This window comes from Solea solea, unplaced genomic scaffold (assembly GCF_958295425.1).
Source record: "Solea solea unplaced genomic scaffold, fSolSol10.1 scaffold_41, whole genome shotgun sequence".
Taxonomy (NCBI): domain Eukaryota; kingdom Metazoa; phylum Chordata; class Actinopteri; order Pleuronectiformes; family Soleidae; genus Solea; species Solea solea.
The window spans coordinates 142,501-166,925 of NW_026704052.1; the positions used below are offsets into that span (position 1 = coordinate 142,501).

Sequence of the window (24,425 nt, forward strand, 5' to 3'; positions counted from 1 at the left end):
GAGGAGGATGTCTCCGAAGTGGAAGACAACACTGATTTGGATCCAAACTATGAGGAGACTGCCCAGTCAACAGATGGAGAGGGAGAGGCACCTGAAGAACAGGCACCTAAAGAGAGTTTCCAGTCCAAGAGTGGAGACTTGCTCTGGTCTTCATCCCCCCGGGACAGAGGAAGTAGAGCTAGAGTGGAAAATGTCATAAAGATGACGCCAGGGCCAACACGATATGCAATATCTCGTGTCGATGACATCAAGTCCAGCTTCCAACTCTTTTTACCAGAGTCCATTGAGGGAATTATACTCGAAATGACAAACCTGGAAGGGAAGCGTGTGTTTGGGGACACCTGGAAAGAAATTGACCTGGTAGAACTCCAAGCCTACATAGGTCTGTTGATTTTAGGAGGCCTCTGCCAGTCTGGTCAGGAGTGTGCAAGCCCCAGCTCTCCCTCAACAAGGACATGGGCAGAAAAGGAAGCGTTGTGAGCTATGTGCACCTAGAGACAACAAAACAAGCCTGAGATGCTGCAAATGTGATGCCTTTGTTTGCAAGGCCCACTCTGACCTGAGTGTCACATGCCAGTCATGTGCATGAATACACACACACACACACATTCCTGTATGGGCATCAAGGTGAGGTCCGAGCGACAGCACTATGGATGTGAGGACCACCATTTCTACTATGCTTAAAGGAAGAAAAAAAAAACATTTGCACACAAGATGGCGCCCTGACACCAGTTACCACTTCAGCTTCTTAAAAAATTATGTTTGAAAAACTCAGTGTAAAATCTGTATCACCATTGACGTGAGGACCTTCTCGTTAGGGAACTTTTGGTTTCAATTGTGGCTAAAACAGTTTAACTACTGTCTTTCTTTGCTGTACTTTAATGTTTAGACTAAGATTAATATTAATACAGTCTGAAAAGAGGAGTAAATTTAAGATAAAATATGATGATCCAAATAAATAAAAAAATGAAATCGGAACTAATGTTAGAAAATTTAAATCAACATTTAAAAAAGCCAATAAAGCTGCAAATTCAAACATTGACTGTAATCATTTTATTGAATATTTTCTAAATTCCCACATGAGGGTCAGAGGTGTGGTGAGAAGTGGGTGTCAGACACTGGACAAGTCACCAGTCCATCACAGAGACAACCTTTCCCTCTCACAATCACACTTACAGTCAATTATGTCAACATTTCAACATTTAACCTGCATGTTTTTAAATTGTTGAAGGAAAAAAAACTCACACGGAGAACATGCAAACTCCCGCAGGAAGACCTGATACATATATATATATATATGTACGTATATATGTATGTATATATATGTATATATATATGTATATATATATATGTCTTATGAACATAATTGGCTCAAACAGCCTAAATGCACAAATTTGCTCTCTTTGCATCTCATGCAGGCTTCCTTCCCAGGAACTCTGCGTTTTTCAATGAAATTAAGCAAATGCTTACGAACTGCAGTTTTCTCTGCTTCACTCCATGCCCTCCTCACTACTTTGGGTAGTTCTGTAATAGACAGAAGATGAAGATATAAACAGTCTGGACTGTAAATGCTTTTTCTTTTGGTTTAAAACAACTTGCCTGTTTCTTTCATTTGTTTTGTGTTTTCCTTCTTCTTTGAAGGACTTTGGGTATGACTAGATGTTGGACTTTGGTCTATAACAGGAACAGATGAATGCAGCTGTTAATCAATGAAATCACACAAATAGTCAGTAATACAGACCATAGTCAGGAGTCAAATGTCGGCACAGGGCGGCCATCTTGCCACTGTCAGCTCACTCACCCATACATGGACTTTTTAAATAACCATAACATGTGTTGTAGTGGTGCATGGACTTTTTAAAGAACCGTAACATGTGTTGTAGTGGTGCATGGACTTTTTAAAGAACCATAACATGTGTTGTAGTGGTGCATGGACTTTTTAAAGAACCATAACATGTGTTATAGAGGTACATGGACTTTTTAAATGACCGTAACATGTGTTGTAGAGGTACATGGACTTTTTAAAGAACCATAACATGTGTCCATGTACCTCTATAACACATGTTATGGGTGAGCGAGCTGACTCTGGCAAGATGGTCGCCCTTGTGCCGAAATTCCACTCCACTGGCCAGCAGTGCAGACGAAACATCTACCCTTTATTATGTAGATCTCTGGTCAGAATAGTCAGGGTCATGTGTATTTCATTTGGCTACTCGTGTTCAAATTTCAGAGAATAAAACAAACAAACTCCCATAACTTACAATTATCTGTATGTCCATCCAACCCTAACCCACTGCAGGGGGTAGGTCTCTTTCTAGGGTGGAAGAGTTCAGGACCTTGGTCTGAAAATCAAACAAAACAAAAAGATTACAGATAAGAAACCACAAAAAAATACACTACTGCACTACATTACTTGTGAACACAAAACAGTGATGTCATAGCCCCGCCTTTCTCTCTGCTGTCATTCACTGTCTTGTGTTGTGATGGTTTGACAGTGTTACCAAATAATGTTAATTAATTAACTAAAGTCAGTCTGAAAAGACACAGAGATCACAAGGACACGTCCTTGTCCACACTTCAGACACAGAGTGATGATTGAAGATGAACAGTGAAACTGAATTGTAATATAAGGCCTAATCAAAACCTTAACTTTTTACTTAAATATCTTACAGAAGCCCACAATCCTCATGTGGAGGATAAAGTGGTAGGAACTGGGTGGATGGAGGGTCTGTATGTGAGTGTGTGTGTGTGTGGTCACAGTCTCCCTTACATAGTTCTTATAGATTTCCTGATTAAAACACACAAAACTCACCATCATCATCATCATCATCCTCAGGGCAGGGGGCATGTCTCTTTTTAGAGATGAGGTTAGAGCTTTTGTCTGAAAAAAAAAAAAACAAAGATATTTTATTAATCTGTGGAGTAAGTGAAGTCAAAGTATGTTTGTCAAGTTCACAGGAAATGACCTCTTGCTTTCACAGACTTCTTTCTTTTCTTCTGAGAAGGTTTCTGACTGAAACTCAGGTTCTCATCTACAACAGAAACACATAAAAATCCATAAACACACATCAGTGGAGGTTCATGTGTAAACATTATTAAACAATTGTTGAAAAAATAATGAATAATAAAGATATTGGGACATAAAGAAAGATATTGTACACAAATAAGACCTGTTTTTAAAATAATAATTATAAACAATAATAACAATGATAATTATGACAAGTAATTCATACACTTAAGAGAAAAGTATCACTCCTGAAGTTTTTTTTTATATATAAAATCCATGAAAACAAACAACTCACCATCATCCTCACTTTTTAAAGAACCATAACATGTGTTGTAGTGGTGCATGGACTTTTTAAATGACCATAACATGTGTTGTAGAGGTGCATGGACTTTTTAAATGACCATAACATGTGTTGTAGTGGCACATGGACTTTTTAAATGACCGTAACATGTGTTGTAGAGGTACATGGACTTTTTAAATAACCATAACATGTGTTGTAGAGGTACATGGACTTTTTAAATAACCATAACATGTGTTGTAGTGGCACATGGACTTTTTAAATGACCGTAACATGTGTTGTAGAGGTACATGGACTTTTTAAATAACCATAACATGTGTTGTAGTGGTGCATGGACTTTTTAAAGAACCGTAACATGTGTTGTAGAGGTACATGGACTTTTTAAATAACCATAACATGTGTTGTAGAGGTACATGGACTTTTTAAATGACCATAACATGTGTTGTAGAGGTGCATGGACTTTTTTAAATGACCATAACATGTGTTGTAGAGGTGCATGGACTTTTTAAAGAACCATAACATGTGTTGTAGTGGTGCATGGACTTTTTAAATGACCTTAACATGTGTTGTAGAGGTGCATGGACTTTTTAAAGAACCATAACATGTGTTGTAGAGGTGCATGGACTTTTTAAATGACCATAACATGTGTTGTAGTGGCACATGGACTTTTTAAATGACCGTAACATGTGTTGTAGAGGTACATGGACTTTTTAAATAACCATAACATGTGTTGTAGTGGTGCATGGACTTTTTAAAGAACCGTAACATGTGTTGCAGTGGTGCATGGACTTTTTAAAGAACCGTAACATGTGTTGTAGTGGTGCATGGACTTTTTAAAGAACCATAAGATGTGTTGTAGAGGTGCATGGACTTTTTAAATGACCATAACATGTGTTGTAGTGGCACATGGACTTTTTAAATGACCGTAACATGTGTTGTAGAGGTACATGGACTTTTTAAATAACCATAACATGTGTTGTAGTGGTGCATGGACTTTTTTAAGAACCGTAACATGTGTTGTAGTGGTGCATGGACTTTTTAAAGAACCGTAACATGTGTTGTAGTGGTGCATGGACTTTTTAAAGAACCATAACATGTGTTGTAGTGGTGCATGGACTTTTTAAATGACCATAACATGTGTTGTAGAGGTGCATGGACTTTTTAAATGACCATAACATGTGTTGTAGTGGCACATGGACTTTTTAAATGACCGTAACATGTGTTGTAGAGGTACATGGACTTTTTAAAGAACCATAACATGTGTTGTAGTGGTGCATGGACTTTTTAAAGAACCGTAACATGTGTTGCAGTGGTGCATGGACTTTTTAAAGAACCGTAACATGTGTTGTAGTGGTGCATGGACTTTTTAAAGAACCATAAGATGTGTTGTAGAGGTGCATGGACTTTTTAAATGACCATAACATGTGTTGTAGTGGCACATGGACTTTTTAAAGAACCATAACATGTGTTATAGAGGTACATGGACTTTTTAAAGAACCATAACATGTGTTGTAGTGGTGCATGGACTTTTTAAAGAACCATAACATGTGTTATAGAGGTACATGGACTTTTTAAAGAACCATAACATGTGTTATAGAGGTACATGGACTTTTTAAATGACCGTAACATGTGTTGTAGAGGTACATGGACTTTTTAAAGAACCATAACATGTGTCCATGTACCTCTATAACACATGTTATGGGTGAGCGAGCTGACTCTGGCAAGATGGTCGCCCTTGTGCCGAAATTCCACTCCACTGGCCAGCAGTGCAGACGAAACATCTACCCTTTATTATGTAGATCTCTGGTCAGAATAGTCAGGGTCATGTGTATTTCATTTGGCTACTCGTGTTCAAATTTCAGAGAATAAAACAAACAAACTCCCATAACTTACAATTATCTGTATGTCCATCCAACCCTAACCCACTGCAGGGGGTAGGTCTCTTTCTAGGGTGGAAGAGTTCAGGACCTTGGTCTGAAAATCAAACAAAACAAAAAGATTACAGATAAGAAACCACAAAAAAATACACTACTGCACTACATTACTTGTGAACACAAAACAGTGATGTCATAGCCCCGCCTTTCTCTCTGCTGTCATTCACTGTCTTGTGTTGTGATGGTTTGACAGTGTTACCAAATAATGTTAATTAATTAACTAAAGTCAGTCTGAAAAGACACAGAGATCACAAGGACACGTCCTTGTCCACACTTCAGACACAGAGTGATGATTGAAGATGAACAGTGAAACTGAATTGTAATATAAGGCCTAATCAAAACCTTAACTTTTTACTTAAATATCTTACAGAAGCCCACAATCCTCATGTGGAGGATAAAGTGGTAGGAACTGGGTGGATGGAGGGTCTGTATGTGAGTGTGTGTGTGTGTGGTCACAGTCTCCCTTACATAGTTCTTATAGATTTCCTGATTAAAACACACAAAACTCACCATCATCATCATCATCATCCTCAGGGCAGGGGGCATGTCTCTTTTTAGAGATGAGGTTAGAGCTTTTGTCTGAAAAAAAAAAAAACAAAGATATTTTATTAATTTGTGGAGTAAGTGAAGTCAAAGTATGTTTGTCAAGTTCACAGGAAATGACCTCTTGCTTTCACAGACTTCTTTCTTTTCTTCTGAGAAGGTTTCTGACTGAAACTCAGGTTCTCATCTACAACAGAAACACATAAAAATCCATAAACACACATCAGTGGAGGTTCATGTGTAAACATTATTAAACAATTGTTGAAAAAATAATGAATAATAAAGATATTGGGACATAAAGAAAGATATTGTACACAAATAAGACCTGTTTTTAAAATAATAATTATAAACAATAATAACAATGATAATTATGACAAGTAATTCATACACTTAAGAGAAAAGTATCACTCCTGAAGTTTTTTTTTTTATATAAAATCCATGAAAACAAACAACTCACCATCATCCTCACTGCAGGGGGCAGGGGAACAGAGGTCACGACCTTTATCTGACAAAACAAACAAACCCACAGACATTATTCCGTATGTGTGTGAAAGGAATTCACTGTATGTGAGAAAAACAACTGAAAATAGTAAAAACATTTCATTTGTAACTCAGACATTATTCTTACATTTGACAAGCAAATATTATAACCTTTAATACACTTTTTGAAAGTGAATGAATGAATTGCTGAAGCTCTAACAGAGACAAGATAAAAATAGAGTGAGTTTTTAGTTTTTCAAACCTTACCTTCATCCTCTTCATCTGTTTCTATCGGAGAGGTCACATGACTCTGTGTCGGTGTGGGACTTTCACCTGAGAAAAAGCCAACAGTCAAATATTAATACAGAGTATTTTAAAGAAACAATTCTGTACAGGTAGAAATATGTAGTTTGTGTATTTATCAAACTAGTGTCCAGCTATAGGTGTTGACAAAAAACAACAACACAGACAGCTGTTACACAACAACATGGTGTGTACATAAAAACAACAGTGTGTGTACATACATACCAGACACAGAGGGATGGAGTGTGTTAAAGTTCCTCCCTGTTAAGGTGCTACTGCCTTGTTCCATAGCAAACAAAAGCTTGCTAATCTTTGCTATCTGAAAGGTTTTGTCAGTCTGTCTGTAAAAGTCCCGGTGAACTCTGATGTCATGACCCATGAACCGAGCAACTTGTTCCAGCTCTTGTTCGTCAAGATCCAGGAGCTGGCAAAGTGTGGCCACCTGTTTTCTTAGTTTAGTTGACCTGAGGAGCTCAGGGTTTTCTGCTTTGCTCTCCTCTGCATATTTCCGCAGACAGTCGCAGCCACGTATGTTCGTCAGCACACCAGCTCTGGCAAAGAGGTAGGGATTTTCAGTGGGAACACCAGCTTCATCTCTCCATTTCAACAACACTTGGATTGACTCCATCATCCTGTGTGTGAAAAAAACAGGAACCTTCTTCCCTCTTTTTCCTCGGACCTCGATGCGAGTCAGCTGTTTGCTCAGTTCCTTCTCTAAAGGAGACAGAGTGCTGTAAATGTCCTCATTGATAGGATTAGTGTTGACTTTTTTGTAGGCTTCGAGAGTCAAGCGCGATGCTTCTCCTTCACGACGCTTATTAAAAACAATCAGCTGTGCCAGAATGCTCTCATTTAACACCTTGTATGCAGTCAAACTCAGCTGCTGCTCCAGTTCAGCTCTGGCTTTGTCTTCCACCATCCTGAGATGATCTCTAAGTGCCATGACATTTTTTGTGAGGTGAATGTCATCGGGTTTGTTCCACCTCTTCTCCTGCATGCTCTGGTGAGCAGATACCGCAACATGAGTTTTCCAATTTTTTTCCAACAGCTCCAAAAACTTTTTTGCCTTTTTTTCTGCCAGGTCATCATCGTTCATGAGACTTTGCCCAATCAACACCTCCACTGCTCCTTTCAGGCAGAATCCCACTCTCACTGCTGTTGAGGGTTTCCCATATTCATTTTTGCTTGGACTGAATTCTGTTAATTTCTTGGCTGCATTGACCACAAGCAGAAATTTCTTGGGGACACATATGTCTTCCAAAGTCCTCACAGTACTGTCCATAGCTTTGGCAGTCAACATGAATCTACCAAGCTCCCTCATTCTTTGAGATATATAGTTGTGCTTGGACTTCACACGACCATGTTTTGCATACAGTGATTCCCCATAGTTGCAGATCAATGAATCGCCCCTGATGTGGAAGGACACGTCATCCTGTCTCATTTTATTAATAATAGCCTGACATCCACTAGATGAAGCCATTATAGGAAGCAGGCGTGCTGAAACACTCTGTACTGCCCCTCTGGTCTTTCTCTTGTTGTCTGTCTCACTGCTGGTTTTAAGTTTACATGATCCCTGGTGTCTCCACAAATCAGTCCTAGAAAACATGCCGTAGCAGAATTTACAAGGCAAATAGTGCCATGCAGATGTTTTATGAGACGGCTGCTTTACAGTTACTATCTGTCCTTTGCCTTCAGCCAGGACCCTCACATTGTGCTTAAAATCTCCTTTCCTTCTAATTTGTTCTAAAAGAACTTTTCTTTGTGGTGACTTTGATGCAAAGCTGAATGCATGTGCCACATCCTTTACCTCCATATGCTTCCTCTGCAAGTGCCTCGCCATCTTGTTATTTGGCTGATGGCAATACAAACAATAATGTTTTTTGTCCCATGATCTTTTGTTGTCTTTTCTTTTTGTACATGTCTTAACAGTCACATTAACACTAACTTCAGTTTTGGTTGTCTTTGTTTTCTTATTTTGCCCCTTCACATACGTTCTTAGGTTCTTTTTTTTTCTGATTGTGAACTTGCCTTTGAGTGGATCTTCTTCCTGATCATCATCATCCTGATCTTCCTCATGGTCATCATCCTGATCTTCCTCATGGTCACCATCCTGATCTTCCTCATGAGCTTCTTCCTGGTCATCATCTTGTCCTTCTTCCCAGTCATCATCCTGATCATCTTTCTGATCCTCTTCTTGATCTTCATCCTGATCTTCCTCATAGCCATCATCCTGATCTTCCTCCTGTCCTTCTTTTTGATCTTCTTCTTTATTAAAATCTGGGTCATCATCCTGATCCCCACCCTGATCTTCTTCAGCCAATATTGTACTTGTAGATTTGGGCTCATCAGTGTCAAAGTCCGTGTCCACGTTTTCAACCACATCACTGGGTGTAGATTCATAATATTTGGGATCATAGTCAGGGTCCCTCACGTAACAGTCCACATCTGACCCCTCACTGGACATGTCAGGGGATGAGACCAGCTGCAAGTAAAACACAATCATGAGCATCTTCACTGAGCAGCTGGACCATCATTAACTCGTTAGTGACCTTGTTACCATGTCAGTCATCAGTCTAAACATTAGAAATCTTTGTTTTAAAAACACAAACATTCCAGAACATCAGTCACACTTTTCACATCTGGCAAAGCTACAGATCTTAATAATAATTAGCCTTTAACATAAAGTTAGCAAAAGCAATAATAAATATAATAATACACCATAGCAATAATTCATCCAGCACACCAACTATTGTATCATTAATAACAGGGATATCACATACTGTAAGTAACTCTTAATATTTAGTACACTTTTACATCTTTGACACAAAATGTTATTCAAATCTCTTCAAAGAACGTTTCCTTATTTTCTGTTTAAACTAACTGTTTTAAATAGTTTGGTTAATGTTCAGTAAAGAAAAAGTGTGAAGAGCAGTGTTTTCTATGCATCACTGTGTCCCTCACCTGCTCCCTGTGTCACACTCACACACATACACAGATACCTACAGTACTGCACGTTTCATTTATTTTGCTTTAAAACTATTTTAAACATTTAGATAGTTACACAATAATGTCACATTTCAGCTTTTCAACTAAATAAAAGTTAAAAAAGCTAAAATGTCTTACTCTTAATTAATTACTAACTAATTAAAACAATTAAATAAAACATTTTTTGTGTTTCACTTTCTGTGAAAACCAAAGCAAGGCTGAAACTGGAAGGACATTAACGTGTGCCCGTGCGTCAACGTAATTGCAAGCCCACGTTTCTTGTAAGGAAGCAGCAGTGTCAAAGCGTGCTGCAGTGTAAAAGTGTGCTGCAGTGTAAAAGCTTACAGCACCTGGTATTCCCAGGCAGTCTCCCATCCAAGTACTAACCAGGCCCGACCCTGCTTAGCTTCCGAGATCAGACGAGATCGGGCGTGCTCAGGGTGGTGTGGCCGTAAGCCGACGGGCAGGTGACACAGACTCCTTTTATAGACCAGGCAAGGCCCCCTGCTCGTGGAGGGGCTCAAAAGTCAGCCTTCCGAACACACTGCACTTGAGCCTTTATCGCCACTACCTGCTACACTCTATTCCAGTATTTGGAAGCTACACCGAGATGGGTAAGCTGCTGTTGGTGCCGTCAGGTCCAGTTGTTGCTGAATCTATAGGAAATGACAGCCAGGTATGCCAGTGAAAAGGTCGAGTGTTTCCTCTCCAATGTGTGCTGGAGGTTGAAGTTGAACACAGCACAGCATTAACGAGCGCCTGAGTCAAGGCATTGGACTCTGGGACTATCCATTTCCTGCACCATCGGCCAAAGAGCTGTGTCTGGGAACAGCCACCCAGTGCTGGGCAAGTACACCTCATACTTACCTGGCAGGGGAGACACCATGATCAAGAAGGTGGTTCACCCAGGGCGAGGCACAGCCATTGCACTCTGGTTGTGCTGACCCCTGCAAATTCCCCAAACGTGGGAATCTTGACTGCATAATTTTTGCTGGTGGGGTACTGCGTCCGCGCTCTCCCCCGATGACGTAGTTGTAAGCAAAGGTCAGCCGCCCAAAGTTCCGCCTTGTGTGCCCATCTCCAGGCTTCTCACGTGCTCGCAGAGCGACATCCCCAGTCTTTCCAAGTTGCTGGGAATGGGATGGTTGTGGGTGTTGTCTTTTAGCTCTAAGGAAATGTCATGCTCCCTTTCCCGGCTCTTTGTAGGAGAACTGGATTGATGGAGATGGATCCATGGCCATCATGCCAAGGGTTAATACTTTGGCGCTTGTTCCGTCCACTCCTGTACATTGACCTGATATTGAAGCGATGCCAGGAGCAGCTCACCATTTCAGAAGCCCGGAGGAGCTGGGAAACGGCCCGGCAGTTTGTACTGCTCGGTGTGACACAGAGCTGCTTTGCTCATGCACTCACATCTACCACTAAACCTTGGAGGTGTGCCACAGCCTCAGCGATTGATAGAAAACTGCAGCACACAACCAACAGTAAGAATGCGCTTCCAAACATGCAGTCAAATGTGGGCGGTTGATTGGCCGGCAAACCAAAAACGTTGAAGAAAGGCTGTCCCAAGGTGGCCGGCCGGGCCGACCGAGACTGTGGTGACTCCGGTGGATAGACTCGTTGGCTGCCCTCAAGGAGAGGGTCTATGTCGACTCTGGTTTTTCTTCAAAATGCACAAGTCTTTCGCCTTTTACTAAAGACTTCCGTGGAGAGGAACGTCCGAGAGTTTAAGTTATTTTTGGTGGGCTTTGCTGTATGGCTGCGCCCTTTGAGTGTGTCAAATGTCAAGCAGCTGTCCGTCACGGCTCAGAGGTGCACTTAGATCACCTGGGGGCGGAGGTGATCGGCAGCAGCCTTTGTTATGCGCACTTCAGAAACATGGCACCACAACAAGTAACTTGTGCGCCAAGATCTTGAGTTGGCCCCAGACACTGGCGGGCCATCGCTTCTCGGCCTTTTGGCTAAGATCAAGTGTAGTATCTGTTCTTATAAGTTTAATATCTGATATGTCCTCTATATGGGGATTAAATATTAACCCTCGGGTCGTGTTCGGGACAAATCTGACCGATTTAAACTTAAAACACTCATAAATATCGTGTTTTACATCCGATTGCCTCAAGGCCTCATGATATCCTCCACACAATGCACTTGAACATATAAAAAGTGACGATCACCTCTTTCATTGAATTTTGAGTGTTTTAATCAACTTTGTTACACCTGTGGTGTTCCCGGTCAAAAGTGACCATCATAGGAAATGAATGGGAATCCAGGCTATATTCATCCATCAGACAGAAAACATCCCCATACACACCACCCCAACTCACTCACTCACTCACTCACTCACTCACTCATTCACTCACTCACGCACTCACGCACACATTTCAGACTGAACAATGTCTTTTGCGGGTTCACATCTCGTTCCCGTGCTTATGTGCCGATCCTCCCACGTGAACCAACTTCCTGATGAAACAACTTATAGTATCTTTTCACAAACTAGACAGGTGTCTGTCATGTGAACCCCTCTTTTTCCCGCGCTTATGTGCCGATCCTTCCACGTGAACCAACTTCCAGATGAAACAATGTATCATATCTTCTCACAAACTAGACAGGTGTCTGTCATGTGAACCCCTCTCTTTCCTGCGCTTTTGTGCCTGTCCCCCACGTGAACCACACCTTCCAGAATAATTAATGTATCATTTTCACACAGACCCCTCTATATATAGCTTGATGTTTGCCTTGCACTCCTTTTACTCGGAGCACAATGAGTAGGCGACTGACCAAGAGGTTCTCTGTGGAAGAGGTTCTCGTCCAGCTTTTTGGACACGATGAAGAGGGCACTGAAATAGATCCAGAGATAGAGGAGGATGTCTCCGAAGTGGAAGACAACACTGATTTGGATCCAAACTATGAGGAGACTGCCCAGTCAACAGATGGAGAGGGAGAGGCACCTGAAGAACAGGCACCTAAAGAGAGTTTCCAGTCCAAGAGTGGAGACTTGCTCTGGTCTTCATCCCCCCGGGACAGAGGAAGTAGAGCTAGAGTGGAAAATGTCATAAAGATGACGCCAGGGCCAACACGATATGCAATATCTCGTGTCGATGACATCAAGTCCAGCTTCCAACTCTTTTTACCAGAGTCCATTGAGGGAATTATACTCGAAATGACAAACCTGGAAGGGAAGCGTGTGTTTGGGGACACCTGGAAAGAAATTGACCTGGTAGAACTCCAAGCCTACATAAGTCTGTTGATTTTAGGAGGCCTCTGCCAGTCTGGTCAGGAGTGTGCAAGCCCCAGCTCTCCCTCAACAAGGACATGGGCAGAAAAGGAAGCGTTGTGAGCTATGTGCACCTAGAGACAACAAAACAAGCCTGAGATGCTGCAAATGTGATGCCTTTGTTTGCAAGGCCCACTCTGACCTGAGTGTCACATGCCAGTCATGTGCATGAATACACACACACACACACATTCCTGTATGGGCATCAAGGTGAGGTCCGAGCGACAGCACTATGGATGTGAGGACCACCATTTCTACTATGCTTAAAGGAAGAAAAAAAAAACATTTGCACACAAGATGGCGCCCTGACACCAGTTACCACTTCAGCTTCTTAAAAAATTATGTTTGAAAAACTCAGTGTAAAATCTGTATCACCATTGACGTGAGGACCTTCTCGTTAGGGAACTTTTGGTTTCAATTGTGGCTAAAACAGTTTAACTACTGTCTTTCTTTGCTGTACTTTAATGTTTAGACTAAGATTAATATTAATACAGTCTGAAAAGAGGAGTAAATTTAAGATAAAATATGATGATCCAAATAAATAAAAAAATGAAATCGGAACTAATGTTAGAAAATTTAAATCAACATTTAAAAAAGCCAATAAAGCTGCAAATTCAAACATTGACTGTAATCATTTTATTGAATATTTTCGAAATTCCCACATGAGGGTCAGAGGTGTGGTGAGAAGTGGGTGTCAGACACTGGACAAGTCGCCAGTCCATCACAGAGACAACCTTTCCCTCTCACAATCACACTTACAGTCAATTATGTCAACATTTCAACATTTAACCTGCATGTTTTTAAATTGTTGAAGGAAAAAAAACTCACACGGAGAACATGCAAACTCCCGCAGGAAGACCTGATACATATATATATATATATGTACGTATATATGTATGTATATATATATATATATATATGTATATATATATATATGTCTTATGAACATAATTGGCTCAAACAGCCTAAATGCACAAATTTGCTCTCTTTGCATCTCATGCAGGCTTCCTTCCCAGGAACTCTGCGTTTTTCAATGAAATTAAGCAAATGCTTACGAACTGCAGTTTTCTCTGCTTCACTCCATGCCCTCCTCACTACTTTGGGTAGTTCTGTAATAGACAGAAGATGAAGATATAAACAGTCTGGACTGTAAATGCTTTTTCTTTTGGTTTAAAACAACTTGCCTGTTTCTTTCATTTGTTTTGTGTTTTCCTTCTTCTTTGAAGGACTTTGGGTATGACTAGATGTTGGACTTTGGTCTATAACAGGAACAGATGAATGCAGCTGTTAATCAATGAAATCACACAAATAGTCAGTAATACAGACCATAGTCAGGAGTCAAATGTCGGCACAGGGCGGCCATCTTGCCACTGTCAGCTCACTCACCCATACATGGACTTTTTAAATAACCATAACATGTGTTGTAGTGGTGCATGGACTTTTTAAAGAACCGTAACATGTGTTGTAGTGGTGCATGGACTTTTTAAAGAACCATAACATGTGTTGTAGTGGTGCATGGACTTTTTAAAGAACCATAACATGTGTTATAGAGGTACATGGACTTTTTAAATGACCGTAACATGTGTTGTAGAGGTACATGGACTTTTTAAAGAACCATAACATGTGTCCATGTACCTCTATAACACATGTTATGGGTGAGCGAGCTGACTCTGGCAAGATGGTCGCCCTTGTGCCGAAATTCCACTCCACTGGCCAGCAGTGCAGACGAAACATCTACCCTTTATTATGTAGATCTCTGGTCAGAATAGTCAGGGTCATGTGTATTTCATTTGGCTACTCGTGTTCAAATTTCAGAGAATAAAACAAACAAACTCCCATAACTTACAATTATCTGTATGTCCATCCAACCCTAACCCACTGCAGGGGGTAGGTCTCTTTCTAGGGTGGAAGAGTTCAGGACCTTGGTCTGAAAATCAAACAAAACAAAAAGATTACAGATAAGAAACCACAAAAAAATACACTACTGCACTACATTACTTGTGAACACAAAACAGTGATGTCATAGCCCCGCCTTTCTCTCTGCTGTCATTCACTGTCTTGTGTTGTGATGGTTTGACAGTGTTACCAAATAATGTTAATTAATTAACTAAAGTCAGTCTGAAAAGACACAGAGATCACAAGGACACGTCCTTGTCCACACTTCAGACACAGAGTGATGATTGAAGATGAACAGTGAAACTGAATTGTAATATAAGGCCTAATCAAAACCTTAACTTTTTACTTAAATATCTTACAGAAGCCCACAATCCTCATGTGGAGGATAAAGTGGTAGGAACTGGGTGGATGGAGGGTCTGTATGTGAGTGTGTGTGTGTGTGGTCACAGTCTCCCTTACATAGTTCTTATAGATTTCCTGATTAAAACACACAAAACTCACCATCATCATCATCATCATCCTCAGGGCAGGGGGCATGTCTCTTTTTAGAGATGAGGTTAGAGCTTTTGTCTGAAAAAAAAAAAACAAAGATATTTTATTAATCTGTGGAGTAAGTGAAGTCAAAGTATGTTTGTCAAGTTCACAGGAAATGACCTCTTGCTTTCACAGACTTCTTTCTTTTCTTCTGAGAAGGTTTCTGACTGAAACTCAGGTTCTCATCTACAACAGAAACACATAAAAATCCATAAACACACATCAGTGGAGGTTCATGTGTAAACATTATTAAACAATTGTTGAAAAAATAATGAATAATAAAGATATTGGGACATAAAGAAAGATATTGTACACAAATAAGACCTGTTTTTAAAATAATAATTATAAACAATAATAACAATGATAATTATGACAAGTAATTCATACACTTAAGAGAAAAGTATCACTCCTGAAGTTTTTTTTTATATATAAAATCCATGAAAACAAACAACTCACCATCATCCTCACTTTTTAAAGAACCATAACATGTGTTGTAGTGGTGCATGGACTTTTTAAATGACCATAACATGTGTTGTAGAGGTGCATGGACTTTTTAAATGACCATAACATGTGTTGTAGAGGTACATGGACTTTTTAAATAACCATAACATGTGTTGTAGTGGCACATGGACTTTTTAAATGACCGTAACATGTGTTGTAGAGGTACATGGACTTTTTAAATAACCATAACATGTGTTGTAGTGGTGCATGGACTTTTTAAAGAACCGTAACATGTGTTGTAGAGGTACATGGACTTTTTAAATAACCATAACATGTGTTGTAGAGGTACATGGACTTTTTAAATGACCATAACATGTGTTGTAGAGGTGCATGGACTTTTTTAAATGACCATAACATGTGTTGTAGAGGTGCATGGACTTTTTAAAGAACCATAACATGTGTTGTAGTGGTGCATGGACTTTTTAAATGACCTTAACATGTGTTGTAGAGGTGCATGGACTTTTTAAAGAACCATAACATGTGTTGTAGAGGTGCATGGACTTTTTAAATGACCATAACATGTGTTGTAGTGGCACATGGACTTTTTAAATGACCGTAACATGTGTTGTAGAGGTACATGGACTTTTTAAATAACCATAACATGTGTTGTAGTGGTGCATGGACTTTTTAAAGAACCGTAACATGTGTTGCAGTGGTGCATGGACTTTTTAAAGAACCGTAACATGTGTTGTAGTGGTGCATGGACTTTTTAAAGAACCATAAGATGTGTTGTAGAGGTGCATGGACTTTTTAAATGACCATAACATGTGTTGTAGTGGCACATGGACTTTTTAAATGACCGTAACATGTGTTGTAGAGGTACATGGACTTTTTAAATAACCATAACATGTGTTGTAGTGGTGCATGGACTTTTTTAAGAACCGTAACATGTGTTGTAGTGGTGCATGGACTTTTTAAAGAACCGTAACATGTGTTGTAGTGGTGCATGGACTTTTTAAAGAACCATAACATGTGTTGTAGTGGTGCATGGACTTTTTAAATGACCATAACATGTGTTGTAGAGGTGCATGGACTTTTTAAATGACCATAACATGTGTTGTAGTGGCACATGGACTTTTTAAATGACCGTAACATGTGTTGTAGAGGTACATGGACTTTTTAAAGAACCATAACATGTGTTGTAGTGGTGCATGGACTTTTTAAAGAACCGTAACATGTGTTGCAGTGGTGCATGGACTTTTTAAAGAACCGTAACATGTGTTGTAGTGGTGCATGGACTTTTTAAAGAACCATAAGATGTGTTGTAGAGGTGCATGGACTTTTTAAATGACCATAACATGTGTTGTAGTGGCACATGGACTTTTTAAAGAACCATAACATGTGTTATAGAGGTACATGGACTTTTTAAAGAACCATAACATGTGTTGTAGTGGTGCATGGACTTTTTAAAGAACCATAACATGTGTTATAGAGGTACATGGACTTTTTAAAGAACCATAACATGTGTTATAGAGGTACATGGACTTTTTAAATGACCGTAACATGTGTTGTAGAGGTACATGGACTTTTTAAAGAACCATAACATGTGTCCATGTACCTCTATAACACATGTTATGGGTGAGCGAGCTGACTCTGGCAAGATGGTCGCCCTTGTGCCGAAATTCCACTCCACTGGCCAGCAGTGCAGACGAAACATCTACCCTTTATTATGTAGATCTCTGGTCAGAATAGTCAGGGTCATGTGTATTTCATTTGGCTACTCGTGTTCAAATTTCAGAGAATAAAACAAACAAACTCCCATAACTTACAATTATCTGTATGTCCATCCAACCCTAACCCACTGCAGGGGGTAGGTCTCTTTCTAGGGTGGAAGAGTTCAGGACCTTGGTCTGAAAATCAAACAAAACAAAAAGATTACAGATAAGAAACCACAAAAAAATACACTACTGCACTACATTACTTGTGAACACAAAACAGTGATGTCATAGCCCCGCCTTTCTCTCTGCTGTCATTCACTGTCTTGTGTTGTGATGGTTTGACAGTGTTACCAAATAATGTTAATTAATTAACTAAAGTCAGTCTGAAAAGACACAGAGATCACAAGGACACGTCCTTGTCCACACTTCAGACACAGAGTGATGATTGAAGATGAACAGTGAAACTGAATTGTAATATAAGGCCTAATCAAAACCTTAACTTTTTACTTAAATATCTTACAGAAGCCCACAATCCTCATGTGGAGGATAAAGTGGTAGGAACTGGGTGGATGGAGGGTCTGTATGTGAGTGTGTGTGTGTGTGGTCACAGTCTCCCTTACATAGTTCTTATAGATTTCCTGATTAAAACACACAAAACTCACCATCATCATCATCATCATCCTCAGGGCAGGGGGCATGTCTCTTTTTAGAGATGAGGTTAGAGCTTTTGTCTGAAAAAAAAAAAACAAAGATATTTTATTAATCTGTGGAGTAAGTGAAGTCAAAGTATGTTTGTCAAGTTCACAGGAAATGACCTCTTGCTTTCACAGACTTCTTTCTTTTCTTCTGAGAAGGTTTCTGACTGAAACTCAGGTTCTCATCTACAACAGAAACACATAAAAATCCATAAACACACATCAGTGGAGGTTCATGTGTAAACATTATTAAACAATTGTTGAAAAAATAATGAATAATAAAGATATTGGGACTTAAAGAAAGATATTGTACACAAATAAGACCTGTTTTTAAAATAATAATTATAAACAATAATAACAATGATAATTATGACAAGTAATTCATACACTTAAGAGAAAAGTATCACTCCTGAAGTTTTTTTTTTTATATAAAATCCATGAAAACAAACAACTCACCATCATCCTCACTGCAGGGGGCAGGGGAACAGAGGTCACGACCTTTATCTGACAAAACAAACAAACCCACAGACATTATTCCGTATGTGTGTGAAAGGAATTCACTGTATGTGAGAAAAACAACTGAAAATAGTAAAAACATTTCATTTGTAACTCAGACATTATTCTTACATTTGACAAGCAAATATTATAACCTTTAATACACTTTTTGAAAGTGAATGAATGAATTGCTGAAGCTCTAACAGAGACAAGATAAAAATAGAGTGAGTTTTTAGTTTTTCAAACCTTACCTTCATCCTCTTCATCTGTTTCTATCGGAGAGGTCACATGACTCTGTGTCGGTGTGGGACTTTCACCTGAGAAAAAGCCAACAGTCAAATATTAATACAGAGTATTTTAAAGAAACAATTCTGTACAGGTAGAAATATGTAGTTTGTGTATTTATCAAACTAGTGTCCAGCTATAGGTGTTGACAAAAAACAACAACACAGACAGCTGTTACACAACAACATGGTGTGTACATAAAAACAACAGTGTGTGTACATACATACCAGACACAGAGGGATGGAGTGTGTTAAAGTTCCTCCCTGTTAAGGTGCTACTGCCTTGTTCCATAGCAAACAAAAGCTTGCTAATCTTTGCTATCTGAAAGGTTTTGTCAGTCTGTCTGTAAAAGTCCCGGTGAACTCTGATGTCATGACCCATGAACCGAGCAACTTGTTCCAGCTCTTGTTCGTCAAGATCCAGGAGCTGGCAAAGTGTGGCCACCTGTTTTCTTAGTTTAGTTGACCTGAGGAGCTCAGGGTTTTCTGCTTTGCTCTCCTCTGCATATTTCCGCAGACAGTCGCAGCCACGTATGTTCGTCAGCACACCAGCTCTGGCAAAGAGGTAGGGATTTTCAGTGGGAACACCAGCTTCATCTCTCCATTTCAACAACACTTGGATTGACTCCATCATCCTGTGTGTGAAAAAAACAGGAACCTTCTTCCCTCTTTTTCCTCGGACCTCGATGCGAGTCAGCTGTTTGCTCAGTTCCTTCTCTAAAGGAGACAGAGTGCTGTAAATGTCCTCATTGATAGGATTAGTGTTGACTTTTTTGTAGGCTTCGAGAGTCAAGCGCGATGCTTCTCCTTCACGACGCTTATTAAAAACAATCAGCTGTGCCAGAATGCTCTCATTTAACACCTTGTATGCAGTCAAACTCAGCTGCTGCTCCAGTTCAGCTCTGGCTTTGTCTTCCACCATCCTGAGATGATCTCTAAGTGCCATGACATTTTTTGTGAGGTGAATGTCATCGGGTTTGTTCCACCTCTTCTCCTGCATGCTCTGGTGAGCAGATACCGCAACATGAGTTTTCCAATTTTTTTCCAACAGCTCCAAAAACTTTTTTGCCTTTTTTTCTGCCAGGTCATCATCGTTCATGAGACTTTGCCCAATCAACACCTCCACTGCTCCTTTCAGGCAGAATCCCACTCTCACTGCTGTTGAGGGTTTCCCATATTCATTTTTGCTTGGACTGAATTCTGTTAATTTCTTGGCTGCATTGACCACAAGCAGAAATTTCTTGGGGACACATATGTCTTCCAAAGTCCTCACAGTACTGTCCATAGCTTTGGCAGTCAACATGAATCTACCAAGCTCCCTCATTCTTTGAGATATATAGTTGTGCTTGGACTTCACACGACCATGTTTTGCATACAGTGATTCCCCATAGTTGCAGATCAATGAATCGCCCCTGATGTGGAAGGATACGTCATCCTGTCTCATTTTATTAATAATAGCCTGACATCCACTAGATGAAGCCATTATAGGAAGCAGGCGTGCTGAAACACTCTGTACTGCCCCTCTGGTCTTTCTCTTGTTGTCTGTCTCACTGCTGGTTTTAAGTTTACATGATCCCTGGTGTCTCCACAAATCAGTCCTAGAAAACATGCCGTAGCAGAATTTACAAGGCAAATAGTGCCATGCAGATGTTTTATGAGACGGCTGCTTTACAGTTACTATCTGTCCTTTGCCTTCAGCCAGGACCCTCACATTGTGCTTAAAATCTCCTTTCCTTCTAATTTGTTCTAAAAGAACTTTTCTTTGTGGTGACTTTGATGCAAAGCTGAATGCATGTGCCACATCCTTTACCTCCATATGCTTCCTCTGCAAGTGCCTCGCCATCTTGTTATTTGGCTGATGGCAATACAAACAATAATGTTTTTTGTCCCATGATCTTTTGTTGTCTTTTCTTTTTGTACATGTCTTAACAGTCACATTAACACTAACTTCAGTTTTGGTTGTCTTTGTTTTCTTATTTTGCCCCTTCACATACGTTCTTAGGTTCTTTTTTTTTCTGATTGTGAACTTGCCTTTGAGTGGATCTTCTTCCTGATCATCATCATCCTGATCTTCCTCATGGTCATCATCCTGATCTTCCTCATGGTCACCATCCTGATCTTCCTCATGAGCTTCTTCCTGGTCATCATCTTGTCCTTCTTCCCAGTCATCATCCTGATCATCTTTCTGATCCTCTTCTTGATCTTCATCCTGATCTTCCTCATAGCCATCATCCTGATCTTCCTCCTGTCCTTCTTTTTGATCTTCTTCTTTATTAAAATCTGGGTCATCATCCTGATCCCCACCCTGATCTTCTTCAGCCAATATTGTACTTGTAGATTTGGGCTCATCAGTGTCAAAGTCCGTGTCCACGTTTTCAACCACATCACTGGGTGTAGATTCATAATATTTGGGATCATAGTCAGGGTCCCTCACGTAACAGTCCACATCTGACCCCTCACTGGACATGTCAGGGGATGAGACCAGCTGCAAGTAAAACACAATCATGAGCATCTTCACTGAGCAGCTGGACCATCATTAACTCGTTAGTGACCTTGTTACCATGTCAGTCATCAGTCTAAACATTAGAAATCTTTGTTTTAAAAACACAAACATTCCAGAACATCAGTCACACTTTTCACATCTGGCAAAGCTACAGATCTTAATAATAATTAGCCTTTAACATAAAGTTAGCAAAAGCAATAATAAATATAATAATACACCATAGCAATAATTCATCCAGCACACCAACTATTGTATCATTAATAACAGGGATATCACATACTGTAAGTAACTCTTAATATTTAGTACACTTTTACATCTTTGACACAAAATGTTATTCAAATCTCTTCAAAGAACGTTTCCTTATTTTCTGTTTAAACTAACTGTTTTAAATAGTTTGGTTAATGTTCAGTAAAGAAAAAGTGTGAAGAGCAGTGTTTTCTATGCATCACTGTGTCCCTCACCTGCTCCCTGTGTCACACTCACACACATACACAGATACCTACAGTACTGCACGTTTCATTTATTTTGCTTTAAAACTATTTTAAACATTTAGATAGTTACACAATAATGTCACATTTCAGCTTTTCAACTAAATAAAAGTTAAAAAAGCTAAAATGTCTTACTCTTAATTAATTACTAACTAATTAAAACAATTAAATAAAACATTTTTTGTGTTTCACTTTCTGTGAAAACCAAAGCAAGGCTGAAACTGGAAGGACATTAACGTGTGCCCGTGCGTCAACGTAATTGCAAGCCCACGTTTCTTGTAAGGAAGCAGCAGTGTCAAAGCGTGCTGCAGTGTAAAAGTGTGCTGCAGTGTAAAAGCTTACAGCACCTGGTATTCCCAGGCAGTCTCCCATCCAAGTACTAACCAGGCCCGACCCTGCTTAGCTTCCGAGATCAGACGAGATCGGGCGTGCTCAGGGTGGTGTGGCCGTAAGCCGACGGGCAGGTGACACAGACTCCTTTTATAGACCAGGCAAGGCCCCCTGCTCGTGGAGGGGCTCAAAAGTCAGCCTTCCGAACACACTGCACTTGAGCCTTTATCGCCACTACCTGCTACACTCTATTCCAGTATTTGGAAGCTACACCGAGATGGGTAAGCTGCTGTTGGTGCCGTCAGGTCCAGTTGTTGCTGAATCTATAGGAAATGACAGCCAGGTATGCCAGTGAAAAGGTCGAGTGTTTCCTCTCCAATGTGTGCTGGAGGTTGAAGTTGAACACAGCACAGCATTAACGAGCACCTGAGTCAAGGCATTGGACTCTGGGACTATCCATTTCCTGCACCATCGGCCAAAGAGCTGTGTCTGGGAACAGCCACCCAGTGCTGGGCAAGTACACCTCATACTTACCTGGCAGGGGAGACACCATGATCAAGAAGGTGGTTCACCCAGGGCGAGGCTCAGCCATTGCACTCTGGTTGTGCTGACCCCTGCAAATTCCCCAAACGTGGGAATCTTGACTGCATAATTTTTGCTGGTGGGGTACTGCGTCCGCGCTCTCCCCCGATGACGTAGTTGTAAGCAAAGGTCAGCCGCCCAAAGTTCCGCCTTGTGTGCCCATCTCCAGGCTTCTCACGTGCTCGCAGAGCGACATCCCCAGTCTTTCCAAGTTGCTGGGAATGGGATGGTTGTGGGTGTTGTCTTTTAGCTCTAAGGAAATGTCATGCTCCCTTTCCCGGCTCTTTGTAGGAGAACTGGATTGATGGAGATGGATCCATGGCCATCATGCCAAGGGTTAATACTTTGGCGCTTGTTCCGTCCACTCCTGTACATTGACCTGATATTGAAGCGATGCCAGGAGCAGCTCACCATTTCAGAAGCCCGGAGGAGCTGGGAAACGGCCCGGCAGTTTGTACTGCTCGGTGTGACACAGAGCTGCTTTGCTCATGCACTCACATCTACCACTAAACCTTGGAGGTGTGCCACAGCCTCAGCGATTGATAGAAAACTGCAGCACACAACCAACAGTAAGAATGCGCTTCCAAACATGCAGTCAAATGTGGGCGGTTGATTGGCCGGCAAACCAAAAACGTTGAAGAAAGGCTGTCCCAAGGTGGCCGGCCGGGCCGACCGAGACTGTGGTGACTCCGGCGGATAGACTCGTTGGCTGACCTCAAGGAGAGGGTCTATGTCGACTCTGGTTTTTCTTCAAAATGCACAAGTCTTTCGCCTTTTACTAAAGACTTCCGTGGAGAGGAACGTCCGAGAGTTTAAGTTATTTTTGGTGGGCTTTGCTGTATGGCTGCGCCCTTTGAGTGTGTCAAATGTCAAGCAGCTGTCCGTCACGGCTCAGAGGTGCACTTAGATCACCTGGGGGCGGAGGTGATCGGCAGCAGCCTTTGTTATGCGCACTTCAGAAACATGGCACCACAACAAGTAACTTGTGCGCCAAGATCTTGAGTTGGCCCCAGACACTGGCGGGCCATCGCTTCTCGGCCTTTTGGCTAAGATCAAGTGTAGTATCTGTTCTTATAAGTTTAATATCTGATATGTCCTCTATATGGGGATTAAATATTAACCCTCGGGTCGTGTTCGGGACAAATCTGACCGATTTAAACTTAAAACACTCATAAATATCGTGTTTTACATCCGATTGCCTCAAGGCCTCATGATATCCTCCACACAATGCACTTGAACATATAAAAAGTGACGATCACCTCTTTCATTGAATTTTGAGTGTTTTAATCAACTTTGTTACACCTGTGGTGTTCCCGGTCAAAAGTGACCATCATAGGAAATGAATGGGAATCCAGGCTATATTCGTCCATCAGACAGAAAACATCCCCATACACACCACCCCAACTCACTCACTCACTCACTCACTCACTCACTCACTCACTCATTCACTCACTCACGCACTCACGCACACATTTCAGACTGAACAATGTCTTTTGCGGGTTCACATCTCGTTCCCGTGCTTATGTGCCGATCCTCCCACGTGAACCAACTTCCTGATGAAACAACTTATAGTATCTTTTCACAAACTAGACAGGTGTCTGTCATGTGAACCCCTCTTTTTCCCGCGCTTATGTG

General features: G+C 40.7%; 2 protein-coding genes, 6 non-coding genes and 2 pseudogenes across 8 annotated transcripts; 6 read left to right on the forward strand and 4 right to left on the reverse strand.

The window, feature by feature from the left end:
• Positions 1-6,234: 6,234 nt before the first annotated feature.
• On the reverse strand, positions 6,235-9,074 carry LOC131450067 (uncharacterized). The gene is made up of 2 exons (XM_058622183.1): positions 6,530-9,074; positions 6,235-6,287 (listed from the first exon to the last, which is right to left on the reverse strand). The coding sequence occupies exon 1, from the start codon at positions 9,072-9,074 to the stop codon at positions 6,738-6,740; it is 2,337 nt and encodes a 778-aa protein (XP_058478166.1). The 3' UTR covers positions 6,235-6,287; positions 6,530-6,737.
• An 814-nt stretch (positions 9,075-9,888) lies between these two features.
• On the reverse strand, positions 9,889-10,007 carry LOC131450357 (5S ribosomal RNA). Its single transcript, XR_009235272.1, has one exon. It is a non-coding gene; the product is annotated as a 5S ribosomal RNA (ribosomal RNA).
• A 402-nt stretch (positions 10,008-10,409) lies between these two features.
• LOC131450155 (U1 spliceosomal RNA) lies at positions 10,410-10,573 on the forward strand. Its single transcript, XR_009235091.1, has one exon. It is a non-coding gene; the product is annotated as a U1 spliceosomal RNA (small nuclear RNA).
• A 626-nt stretch (positions 10,574-11,199) lies between these two features.
• On the forward strand, positions 11,200-11,312 carry LOC131450325 (U5 spliceosomal RNA). The gene has a single exon (XR_009235241.1). It is a non-coding gene; the product is annotated as a U5 spliceosomal RNA (small nuclear RNA).
• Positions 11,313-11,491: 179 nt separating this feature from the next.
• On the forward strand, positions 11,492-11,620 carry LOC131450277 (U2 spliceosomal RNA; annotated as a pseudogene).
• A 6,939-nt stretch (positions 11,621-18,559) lies between these two features.
• LOC131450065 (uncharacterized) lies at positions 18,560-20,276 on the reverse strand. The gene is made up of 2 exons (XM_058622181.1): positions 18,855-20,276; positions 18,560-18,612 (listed from the first exon to the last, which is right to left on the reverse strand). Exon 1 carries the CDS (start codon positions 20,209-20,211, stop codon positions 19,063-19,065), a length of 1,149 nt encoding a protein of 382 aa, XP_058478164.1. The 5' UTR covers positions 20,212-20,276; the 3' UTR covers positions 18,560-18,612; positions 18,855-19,062.
• A 1,937-nt stretch (positions 20,277-22,213) lies between these two features.
• LOC131450369 (5S ribosomal RNA) lies at positions 22,214-22,332 on the reverse strand. The gene has a single exon (XR_009235283.1). It is a non-coding gene; the product is annotated as a 5S ribosomal RNA (ribosomal RNA).
• Positions 22,333-22,734: 402 nt separating this feature from the next.
• Positions 22,735-22,898, forward strand: LOC131450128 (U1 spliceosomal RNA). The gene has a single exon (XR_009235066.1). It is a non-coding gene; the product is annotated as a U1 spliceosomal RNA (small nuclear RNA).
• Positions 22,899-23,524: 626 nt separating this feature from the next.
• Positions 23,525-23,637, forward strand: LOC131450326 (U5 spliceosomal RNA). The gene has a single exon (XR_009235242.1). It is a non-coding gene; the product is annotated as a U5 spliceosomal RNA (small nuclear RNA).
• A 179-nt stretch (positions 23,638-23,816) lies between these two features.
• On the forward strand, positions 23,817-23,945 carry LOC131450278 (U2 spliceosomal RNA; annotated as a pseudogene).
• The last annotated feature ends 480 nt before the right edge of the window (positions 23,946-24,425 follow it).